This window comes from Elephantulus edwardii, unplaced genomic scaffold (assembly GCF_000299155.1).
Source record: "Elephantulus edwardii isolate Elephantulus edwardi_28Jun2011 unplaced genomic scaffold, EleEdw1.0 scaffold00525, whole genome shotgun sequence".
Lineage (NCBI taxonomy): Eukaryota > Metazoa > Chordata > Mammalia > Macroscelidea > Macroscelididae > Elephantulus > Elephantulus edwardii.
Window position 1 is genome coordinate 18,038 of NW_006400275.1, and position 12,285 is coordinate 30,322.

Here is a 12,285-nt window from a genome sequence, read left to right on the forward strand (position 1 = left end):
GAGTTTAGGGCTGTTGTACATAGGGTCGCTATGAGTCGCAAGCGACTCGACGGCACATAACAACAACAACAACAACAACATATTTATTGCCGTGTTGTTCACCACAGCAAAGAGATGGCAGCAATCCAAGTGCCCATCAACAAATGCACGGATAGAGAAGCTGTGGTTTATTCACACAATGGAATAATACCTAACACTGAAAAACAAGGAACTCATAAAATAATTTATCACAAAGTGGGTGACCCTGGAGAACATTATACTGAGTGAAATATCTCAGTCACAAAAGGACAAATCCTACATAATGCCACTGTTATAAAATAGGACAGACATTGGGGTTGGGGAGGGAAACTTAGAAAAGTGGGGGTAAGTAGTGAACACTGCACTGGAACAGGTGAGGGAAAGAATTGTTTAAAGGAATATATGATTAGGCATTATTTGCATCACAGTAGTCCAGAATAAGAGGTGCGTAGCAAAGTGGACTGGTGTGGGGATGAGGGAGGAAATTGTGCAACAATGAATGGGTTTTTAAAGAGAAAAGCGAACTCGTGGTGGCGGAAGGGATAGGGATTAAAATATGCAACAACGCGTGAATGGAAATCCAAGTTCTCTGTAAACTTTTGCTACAATCACAATAAAATTATTAAAGAAGAAAACAAAGATTTTCACCATTGGGCAGGTTTGGGGGAAAAAAACTCACACAAATACCAAATAAGAAATGAAAGAGGCAATATTACAACAGAACAAATAGAAATTAAAAAGATAGTAACAGATTATTATGAAAAGCTATACTTGATAAATTTGAAAGCCTAGAGGAAATTGACAAATTCCTAGCAATTTCAAGAAATTCCATATTATCAAGAACCAATGGTAAGGAAGGAAGAGTTCCCAAGAACTGATGGGATAATAACATGTTTCAAATGACAGATGCAGTCCTAAATGTGCTATGCTAATTGTCTATTTTATTGACTTTTTTGAAGAATCAGTTCCTAGTCTTGTTGATGGTTTCAATTGTTTTTCTGTTTCCTATTCCATTGATTTAAGCTCTTATCTTTATGATTTCCTTTCTTCTAGAAGCTCTGCGAGTAGTCTGTTCTTTTTCTGTTTGATGCAGGCATTAAAAAGTTTATTTTGCTCCTTTCTTCTTTCCTTTTGTGAACTACCCCATAAGGATGACTGCCTTTGCTGTGTCTCAGAGGTTTTGAATGTTGTGTTTTCATTTTCATTCATTTCTAGGAACTTTTTTCTTTTCTTTTTTTCCCCATTCATTCATTGTTGCATTTTTCTCCCTGCCCACCCCTTCCCCCAGTACACTCTTTGAAAAGTAAAAGAAAATTTCTTTCATTGTTGCACAATCCCTCCCCGCAAGTCCACTCCACTATGCAGTCTTCGTTCTGGACTCATGTCATAACATGTACTAAAGTGTCATATGTTTTCCATCATGCAAACTATTTGTTAATGTCTTGACTATTTCCCCATTTTGCAACACTCTTTCATGATTTGTCATTTTGATGTGAGTGTGTGTGTGTGTGTGTTGAAGTCATGTATAGGTTTGAGGATTTTTTTTTCATGTATTAGTTTTGAAAACTTTTTTTCCCAAGTAAACTTTAACTATTTTTTTCTAAAGGTTTTAGTTTTTGAGTCATATAGTAACGTGTTGTTTTGTTTTTTACTTCTGGATTATAAAGAGAATATGAAGAACATTGATATTTTCTTCTAGAACTTATATAATTTGATTATTTTAAACCTTTAGATTGCAATTCAGTTGAGCTTGATTTTGGAATGCGATGTGAGGAATAGATTGGTTTAGCCTTATTTTTACAATAGCTATCTAGAATATCATTCTGCATTAGGAAGCTTGTTCTTTCTTACCTACATTTGCTAAGTCAATCCTGTCACCGGAACTTAGTCTTAACTCCGGTAAGAAACTAGGGGAAGTTCTTTCTCCAAAATGAAAGGTGCATAGTGGAGTGGTTGGGGTGGGAGTTGGGGTGGTTATATAACAATGAAAAAAATGTTATTACTTTTTTTTTTACTTTTCAAACAGAAAATCAAACTGGAAGGGAGGGGTGAGTAGGGAAGAAAGTGTGCAACATTGAGTGAACGGAAATCCAAAGTCTCTATAAACTCTCATTAAAATAAAATTTTAAAAAAGAAATAAGAAAAAAAGAAAAGAATCTGCTGGAGGGTTAGGTAAGAGTCAGTTCCTACTTGATGGTACATAACAACAATATATGATAAAGGTGATCAAAGTGGGGAGAGGAGTGGGGGGGTACTGAGGGTAGAGAAATGGGAGGAAATCATGGGGTCACAGAGTTTGTGGGGTGGAAATGAAGGAATTAGGAAAAATCCAGTAGGGATATGAAAAGATTGAGATAATAGATTGAGGAATAGGCTAATGATGATTAATTTTATAAGACATAATGTATAGGAATGATTATATGAAACACAATGTGAATGAAAAATAAAATGATGATGGCTCAAATAATTAGGAAACAATGAAATTGTAATAGATGGGCAGAGGCATAGGAAAGATAGATGAAGAGGAAATAGTACTTAGAGTTGAAATGGGAACAGAGGTCTATCTGATGAGTAAAAGATGCATATTTATTCTGTATAGTATTGTATATTATTGTGTAGTAAAAGATGTATAGTATTGTATTTATTGTGTAGTAAAAGATGTTTAATGACTAAACGTGAAGCCAGTTACTTCTACTCTAGACACGGACATTTATTAAAGCCTGTGCAGCCCCGGACACCCGTTCTCAAAAGAGCCAATCAGGAAGAGGCTCCTTGCTGAGTGAAACGTCTCATTGTTTCCTTTATCCAGGGCAAGTAGCTGGAAATCCTGGTGAAGACTGCTGGAGGGATCCCTCTTCCATCTCCATAAGAGACGACACCATGAGCCACGTTGTTGCATACGAGGGGCCCCCCAGAATCCCCCTGTGAACACAGAAAGTAAAAGGATTGACCCAGTCCTCCCCACTTTAAGCCTGTCTCTCCACTCTGCTCATGGGCTTTCAGAAAGGGAGGGAGGATCCTTTAATTGTAACTGAGTTGAAGAAGATGGTGCAGAAAATAGTATCTGGATCATTCTGTTATACTTGTGCTAACTTTCTTGATTTCCAAACAAAGCAACATTTACAAGCACTGATTGTGCTCACTGTCTTAGCCAAGTCCCAACCAAGGACCACTCTCCATTTAATCATGGGGTCAGGTGCTCCTTCCTTTTCCACAGAGCCTCTCCCCTGTCTGGAACTTAATCTATTCCACTACCCCACTTTATTCCAAATCAATCTGGTGTCTTACCAGGAAAACAGACTTCCTTATATTTGGGTCTCCCACACAAATCTGCATTTGGCTGTTGTAAGCATTGAAGCGAACACGGCATGTCTGGTCTCCCTGCACCATCAGCTGGACGTCCTGAAGGATGCTTGTTCTCCTGTTTAAGCTGATCAGGCCCCAGCCAGCTGCAGTGCACAAGGTGCCTGGCCTCAGCCCTGCCTGGCGCTGAGGCATAGCCACGGGCCGTATGGCTTGATTTCTTCTGGTTCTATTTCTAAGCTGTTAGGATCAGCAAAAACATCTCCTTTACTTGGGGTCCAAGCCTAGGGCTCAGGACCTGCTAGTATGAGCTCCAGTTCAACCCACACTCATCACCACCTTGAGTTACCCCTGTTCCTCCTTCAGGGTCCTGGGACACGGTGAAGCTGCCTCACCTGAAAGGTCCACTAGGGAGAGCTGGAGGGTCAGTTAGGTGGTACCTGCAGCAACATGATGTCATTGATGTTGGTCTGTGGATTATACTGAGGGTGGGGGATGGCTCTGAGCACAGGGATGTGCAGCTGGGTACTTTCCGGCCTCTGAACATCATGAGCCCCCAAGATGACGTTTATGGAGCTGTAAAGGAGAGGTGGCTTAGAGGTAAGTAAAAGACACAACTGTTATGATTCTCTAGTTCTTCATGGGAGGCAGGCAATCCAGGGCAGAAAAGTTACAGTTTAGGGGACATGGGAGAGTCTTGCATCTGAGCTACTTTATGCTTTGGCTTTCAACAGGCTGGGCTTGGAATGACAAGGGATCAGTAGTTTTAAATTAATACTTCTCCCTGATTAAATTGAGCCAATCCATGCTTCCAATCTCCACCTCTTGTTATTTTTGATCAATGTGTCCTTTTTCTCATCAGAGGTGCTATTTGCACTGACCTTTCTCACTTGAAAACTTACAAGACTTATTTTACTGCGTCAACCCCATTTTGGAAATGGGTCCTTTGATGAGCTCATTTGGACTCTGTGGCTGCCCCAGGAGCATCTGAGCTCTCAGCTTCTTACCTTCCAAAGCAGTGAGCTGCTGTCAGCACGAAGTCTTCTCGGACCAGGAATCCCCCACAAGTGCTTATACTATTTGGAGTTCGGATCTGAAGGTAAGCCATATAAGGGTGGGAATGGGGCCTGGCCTCTTTTCCCCCGATGATTTTCTCTGGAAGAAAGCATTTGGCATTACTGTTTGTGCTGATGGAACCCCTGACTGGTTACTCCAGAAAGGCTCTGAGATGGTGTGCAGAAGTGATATAGTGGAAGAAGGAGTTGGCTGAAAGTCAGCGGTAAGGATTGGGTCCTCATTGGCACTAGATACTGGGGGAAAGGGTCCAGAGTTCTTCAGGAAGCACTGCTGGCTTGAAGGGAATGCCATTAATTTTAGACCTGCTTCCCACCCTCTCTCCTGAAAGATAGTAGAATAATCCTTTGCAGATCAACTTCAGCCGTGAGTATTGAAGAAATCCATGCTACTGTCCAAATAGAAATCTGGAGACTTCTGGAATGGGCTCTCTCTGGTTGTTTCTTTCTTAGAGAATTTCTTAGGTTCTAAAACTTCTCCTTTCAGTGAAACTTGAATTCTTTCTTTCATTACTATTGGTTTTTGATCCTTTCCTCATACCTATTCAATCTGTATGCTGAACAAATTATTAGAGAAGCTGGACTCTATGAAGAAGAATGTGGCATCAGGATTAGAAGCCTCATCAACAACCTTCGTTATGTGAATGAAACAGTCTTGCTTGCTGAAAGTGAGAAGGATTTGGAGCACTTTCTGCAGAAGGTCAAACACTGCAACCTTCAATATAGATTGTATGTTAACATCAAGAAAACAAAAATTCTCACTGCTGGACCAATAGGCAACATTATAATGGATGGAGAAAGGATTAAGACTCTCAACTACTTCATTTTGCTTGGATCCACAGTAAATAAAGTTGGTGCTAGCAGTCAAGAGATCAGGGCGACATATTTCACTGGGAAAGTAGATAGTCAGGGACCTATCCAAGTTATTGAGGAGCAATGACGTCAGTTTGAGGATTAAGGTGTACTGTATTCAGGCCATGATAATTTCAGTCATTTGCTATGTATCTAAGAGCTGGATAACAAATAAGGATGACAGAAGAAGAATTGATGCCTTTGAGCAGTGATGTTGGAGAACAGCCCACAGACTGTCAAAAAAACAAATATGTCTTGGAGAAGGTGTAGCCAGAGTGCTCCTCTGAGGCAAAGGTGATGAAGCTTTCTCTCATATACTTTGGGCAAGTAGTAGTGTAGTGGTAGAGTCCAGGTTGGAAGTCAATTGAGATGAGAAAAAATAATGACAAACATCATTTAATAATAGAAACATGGAATGTACATAGCTTGAGTGTTGTAAAACTAGAAATTGTGAAAAATTAAATGGAACACATTAATATCAATATACTAGGCACTGGTGATATGAGATGGATGAGCTTTGGCCACTTTGAATCAGATAATCTGCCATCAGAGGCATTTCCAGAGTACTGACGAGCAACGATGTCAGTCTGGAGACTAAGGTGTGTCTGATCCAGGCCATGGCCTTAGCAATTATGTGCTATGCATCAGAAAGCTGGACAGTGACTACAGATGATAGAAGGAGAATTGATGATGCCTTTGAGCTGTAGTGCTAGAGTATCGAATATACTGTGGACTGTTAAGAGAACAAACAGGTTCGTCCTGGAGAGGGTGAATCTAGGCTGCTCCTTGGAGGCAAGGATTTTGAAGCTTTATCTGACATACTTTGGTCATGTTGCAAGGATGGACCAGTCCTTGGAAAGGGACATTATGCTTGGGAGGGTGGAGGGACAGCACAGGAGGGGAAGACCCTTGATGAGATGGATTGACTCAGTGACTAGATAATGGAGGTAGGTATGTTGGAGACAGTAAGGTTGGCTCAATATAGAGCAGGGTTCATAGGGTTGTTATGAGTTGCAAGCGACTCAACGGCACAATAACAACAACAACAATAACAACAACATCATACTATTCTGCAGATGAAAAGCAGAAGAAGAATGGTGTTGCATTCACAGTAAAAAAGTCAATTTCAGGTTTTATCCTGAAATACAATGTTGTGACTAATAGGATATTATCATTATACATTTAAAAAAAGAACCATTAATATGACTATGCTTCTACAAAGGAAGAAATTGAAGATTTTTATCAAATCTTGCAGTCTGAAATTGACCTAACATGTAATCAAGATGTGTTAATGGCAATTGGTGACTGGAATGCAAAAGTAGGAAAAAATGATGAAGGAATAGTAGTTGGAAAATATGGGCTTTGTCATAGAAATGAGGCTTGAAATAGAATGAATTTTGCATTTTCAAGGATTTATTCATTGCAGATACCTTTTTTCAAAAGACACGAATGATGACTTTACTCATGGACTTCACCTGATGGGCTGCATAGGAATCAGATTGACTATGTCTGTAGAAGAAATTGTTGGAGAAGTTTAGTATCAAAACTAGGCTAGGTGTGGACTGTGGGTCCGACCGTCAATTATGCACGTGCAAGTTCAAATTGAGGCTGTAAAAAACTAAAATGAGTCCACAAGAACCAAGATGTGAACTTGGATCCACTCCATATAAATTTCGAGATCATCTTTAGAATAGGTTGAGGCCTTGAACACCTATGATCAAAGACCAGATGAGTTTTGGGATGATATCAAAAGCAAAAAGTCATTGCAAAGACAGAGGTGAAAGAAAAAATGGAAATGGATGTCAGAGAGACTCTGAAAATTGCACTAGAACATCGAGAAGCCAAAACAAAGGGAAAACATGTTGAAACAGAAGAGCTGAACATAAGATTTCAAAGAGTAACTTGAGAAGACAAAGCAAAGTGTTAAAATGGGATGTGCAGAGAGCTGGAATTGGAGAATATAAAGGGAAGAACTCACTCTATATTTCTCAAGTTGAGAGAATGGAAAAACAAATTTAAGCCTCTAGTCAAATATTAAAAGATAACATGGGCAATAAATATATTGAATGACTCGGAAAGCATCAAAAAAAGATGGATGAAATACAATCACTGTACCAAAAAGAATTGACAGACACGGAAAAATTTCAGGAAGTACTCTATGAGCAGGAGCCAATGGTAATGGGGGAGAAAGTGGAAGCTGCAATGAAGGCATTGGTCAAAATAAGGCCCTAGGAATTGATGGAATATCAATTGTTTCAATTAACAGATGCAGCCTTTGTGTCACTCACCTGACCATGCCAGGAAATTTAGAAGACAGCTGTCTAGGAAGGGATCCATATTTGTTCCCATTCCCAAGAAAGGTGATCCAACAGAATGTGGAAAATATCAAACAATATTTTTTTTCAAACAATATTATAACTATCACATGCAAGCAAAATACTGCAGAAGATCATTAAAAAATGGTTAAAACAGTACATAGATAGGAAACTGCCAGAAGTTAAAACAAGATTTAGAAGAGGTTGTGGCACCAGGGATCATCATTGCTGATGCCAGATGTACCTGGCTGAAAGTAAAGAAAACCAGAAGAATATCTATTTGTGTTTTCTTGATTATGCAAAAGCATTTGACTATTTGGATCAGAACAAGTTATGGCTAACATTGAAAAGAAATGAGAATCCCAGAGCACTTAACTGTGCTCATGCAAAACCTCTTGTGGGATTTCAGCACAGTTTCTTACAACTAGGGAACCAGAGCTCCATATTGCTAGGTGAGGCTTTTTCTTGGAAATGTTAAGACAGAGGGTCAATAAAAAAAGAAGAATCTCCGCAAGATAATTGATATAATGACTGAAGCAATGGGCACAAGTGTGTCAGAAATGATGAGGATGGCACAGAATAGGACTTGGTTCAGGTCTGTTGTTCACAGTGTCACTATAAGTTGTACTCCACTCTATGGCACCTAGCAACAACAGTCCTTGTGATTTCTACAAGTGCTAGCTCATGGCCAAAATGAAACTGGTTTCTAAGGATCTGGATATGCAAGCAATGGAACTATTAGTGTTTTTATTTCCTAGACTCTGACAGTCTTCTGACTGACTGAACAAAACATTTATGTAGCACTTACTCCATGCTAGGCACTATTCTGAAAGCTTTCTCTACCTTAATTTGACTCTCAGAAATTCAGTGAGATGGAGATAACATGATTCCCATTTTCTAAATGAGCAAACTGAGAAACTAAATTTCAATTGCTTATTCGAAGGTAGAGAATTAGAATGTGGCCCCAGCAGATTCATAACTATCTGAAGACTATCTGAAACGTATGCTCCCATGTACTAGAAAAGGATTCTTTTTTGTTGGGTGGAGTGGGTTCCTGTGAGGGAAGAAGCAGAACTCGCATCACTGAGCACCCCTAAACTATTGGTGACTATCTGGGAAGACAATGTACTGGAAAGAAAGATGAAGGAAGTAGATTAGCTGTGCGTTGACACTGAGAGAATAGGGTCATTTGTGAGAGTGAGTTCACTAAACTTGGGATGAAACAGATCTTGGGCTACTGATTTTGAAAAGACTTACACTAAGAAAGAGAAGAAAATTTTTTTAAAAAAAGTTTTTTCCCATGAAAACAGACATTACCCATCATACCACATTCTGTGTATAAATTGCCTTCTCCTGGCCTCCTGGGATTGGGAAAATAAAGGATTTTCTTGCTTTTTAGTTATAACCTCCTCTCCCCCTTTAGAATCCCATTACCTTCTAGAAAATGACTATTTTCAGATGTTAAGGACATGATCTAGCGGAGGAAGAAAACCCACTTAGCCTTCTAGGGAAATTTTTTCTATTCTCCTTGATTTTCTTTTCTGCTAAGAACATAACTAGAATGAAACAAGAGCAGGATGTTTCTGAGGATGTGACCAGCGCTGCCTGAGGAAAACAAGAAGGAATTAGGCCTTGACATGGGGAGGACCACTCACCTGCTCTAGCCCCCCGGGGTAGAAGCATGACGGACATAAGTGTGAGTAGCAGCATCTTCCCTGGATGGCGGCTCCATCAATTGACCCTTGTGCTTCCTCATATGTGACTTTTAGCCCCCAAGAGAGGAAGGAAGGGGAGGAGGGATTGAGAACTCAAAGTTCCATTCACTGATGTGAGAGATTTCATCACCCAAGACTACCCAAAGTGTTTCTCACCAACTGCCAGTAATTTGGTAAAGAGAGATTAATCCAAGCTAATACCACACCTCCCACAGAGATGCTAAATTAGTGCTAACAGAAGAGAGAGAATCAAGGGCAACCAGGAAAAAAAATTTTGAATGTCTTGTCCTAGAATCTTGACCTACCAAGTTTAACAATATCCCCAGCAATGCACAAAAGCTGGAAGCTGCCTAGTTATGTTCATTTCCATCCCTCTACAATTAGAGCTTTGGTAGGCTAGTGGGTAAGGAGTTGAACTGCCAACCCAAAGACAGGCAGTTCAAATCCACCAGCTGGTCTATGGAAGAAAGATGGGCAATCTTCTCCTGAGCAAGTTACAGCCTCTGAAAACCTATTGGAGAGTCAGCTCTGAGTTGGTTGCTACTTGAAGGAAATGAGTTGAGAGAATTTAGGCTCCAATCTTCTGGGATTTTTCACTCAAACATTGCTGTAGAGTCAGAACTGACTAATAGCTGAACCTCCATCCATTGCACTTTCAGAGACTGTAGATTGCAGTTGGAGCCATTGGTAGATTTGAACTATCAGACTCAGCTTTTGGGTTAGAAGCACAACTCTTTATGGGCTAAAATGTCATCAAGAATCTCAAAATGAATGCAAGGTCCCTGGATTGCTTATTTGTTAATTGCTTGCTTATTAATATTTAATAAAAGTTAGAGATGAGTGAGTGAAATAAGGGTAGGATATGGGAAGAGGACACTAGAAAGGGACAAAACTTGGCTTGTCTTCATCCTTTGCCCCAAGGCTACCTAAGACCCTTATTCCTTCCACAGCTTTCCAGAAGCCTACAAAGCAGAATGAGTAGTCACTATTGTTGGATTCATTGAAGGTGCTTCTTGACAAAAGGAAAATGGAGAAGCAAGACTCTGCCCCTGATAATTACGTTCTCAGGGCATATGGACCCTCACAGACACTCATCACAACAGAGGTGAAGATTTCCATTCTCCTGGTTGCTCTGCATTGTGAAGGCTTTCTTCTCTGTCTCCTAGAAGAGTCCTGCATGTAGAAAAGGCCTTGTGGCTTGATATTGTTGAGAGCTACCAGATAACGGCTGGACAATAGCTAAGATTTGTTTTTCATCTTTGAATACATGCTAATCTCTATTTTCTACCTTAAGAATGATAACCTCTAAGAACAATATATATTATTGCCAAGATACCTACATTAGATAAAGAATTGGAACCTCACATTCAACACTGGGGTAGAGGTCTAGACAGTGATGTGCCTTAGAATAGCAGAGTCGGTAGTTAGATACACTTAAAACGTATTTCCAAAACTCTATGTATGAACAGAAAGGTGTTATAATTTGGTATGTTATAATTTTGTATGATGTTTGCAAGAATAGCAAAGCAAGAGATCAGTACAACTCTTGGGATTTTATGAAAAGCTTATGAAAGTTAAGGTCTTTCTCCTCATGTATAGATAGACACAGTATTTAATTTTATTTCAAAGCTGCACAAAGCTTCATTCCTTCTCTTGTACCTCCTCTAATTTTGCAATGTTAAAGAATTTTCCTTTTATGGCTGAAAAGAAATAGAAGAAAAGGGGAAAAGAGAAAATAGCACAGTGACTTCATTAGCACATTAGTACATGAAGTAATTATAATGTATCATATTATATTAGATGATTTTTATTATGGCTTTTTTAAATTAACAATAACTTAAGAATTTATGCCAGCTTTCCTGCAAAGAAACAAAGCTCAAAGAAAATGTAAAAGCAGAAATGATTATCAGACCCAAACTGTAAAAACAAACAAACAAACAAACAAACAACCGACTCAGAATCCCATTGAAGAAAATGCGCCCGGAAGCAACTTCTGTTGTGAAGCAATTTTCTGAGTGCACAAATTTTGAACTTGAGGTGAATTATTCTTACTATTTTTATTTTCTCTTTTAAGAAAGCACTCATGATATTGGGATAAATAAGATTCTGATATTTTTAATAATATCTGTTCTTGACGACACCATCTTTGTGTTATTTTATTACATTTCCGTCAGTTATATCCCCCCCTTCTCTGAGAAGTTGAGACACTCAGGAAGAGTGCTTTCCAGTTCTTCCCTGGGTCCCATAAGCCAGAAACAGTGGAAATCCTCTGGACAGACAGTTGCCTGTGGTTGCTAGGTCACTTCCCTTCCCTTCCGTTGATGTTACTGTAGGCAGCAACCGCTTCTCGTTCCTCTTGGCTTTTTAGGAGACCAGTGTGCAACTGAAGTGCTCCAGACATCCTCATGGTTGCCTTGATGGGCATCTTAGAAGGTTATTAGAGTTATCTGGTGGAGTAGTCCACAGAATGTTGCATTACTCACTAAAAGGCCATGGGTTTCCAGCAGTTCAGCTTCAGTTAGCTGCTCTGCAGTTTCCTTCTGTTAAGATTTATAACATTAGAAATTCAATGGAGGGTCCCTATGAGTAGAACGGACTAAAATAAAGGTCATTGTATTAATTATCTAACAATAACAATATCTTGCAATAACAGAGATTTGAAAGTGATAGGTTTTCACAAGCAGAATTTTATTCTTTTACTATTTGTTGTTTATGTCTGCAAATCAGAAACTATTCATAAATGACCTTCCACTGGGTTTTCAGAGTCTGTAAATCACATGGAAAGATTGCCCATCTTTCTCCCACAGAGTACTGCCTACTTATGTTAATTTCCATCCCTCTACAATTAGAGCTTTGGTAGGCTATGTTAATTTCCATCCCTCTACAATTAGAGCTTTGGTAGGCTAGTGGGTAAGGGGTTGAACTGTTTGCATTTGGCAGTGAAACTTGTTACCCACTAAGTTACAAGTGCTTTCTTATTCAGAAGGCCAGAAGTTCAAATTCAGATGC

General features: G+C 39.4%; 1 protein-coding gene across 1 annotated transcript; it reads right to left on the reverse strand.

Annotated features, from left to right (window-relative positions):
• Positions 1 to 2,775: 2,775 nt before the first annotated feature.
• Positions 2,776 to 11,683, reverse strand: LOC102848132 (cathepsin G-like). The gene is made up of 5 exons (XM_006903150.1): positions 11,605 to 11,683; positions 4,329 to 4,476; positions 3,762 to 3,897; positions 3,307 to 3,561; positions 2,776 to 2,940 (listed from the first exon to the last, which is right to left on the reverse strand). The coding sequence occupies exons 1-5, from the start codon at positions 11,681 to 11,683 to the stop codon at positions 2,776 to 2,778; spliced, it is 783 nt and encodes a 260-aa protein (XP_006903212.1).
• Positions 11,684 to 12,285: the final 602 nt, after the last annotated feature.

What these genes read in the sequence shown, in the direction of transcription:
- LOC102848132 (XM_006903150.1), bottom strand. Translation starts at nt 11,683, where the DNA reads ATGAGGATGTCTGGAGCACTTCAGTTGCACACTGGTCTCCTAAAAAGC. An exon ending in GCAGCTCACTGCTTTGGAAG is followed by an intron (nt 3,898 to 4,328) that starts GTAAGAAGCTGA and finishes TCTCCTTTACAG; the next exon opens with CTCCATAAACGTCATCTTGG. An exon ending in ATGACATCATGTTGCTGCAG is followed by an intron (nt 3,562 to 3,761) that starts GTACCACCTAAC and finishes TGATCCTAACAG; the next exon opens with CTTAGAAATAGAACCAGAAG.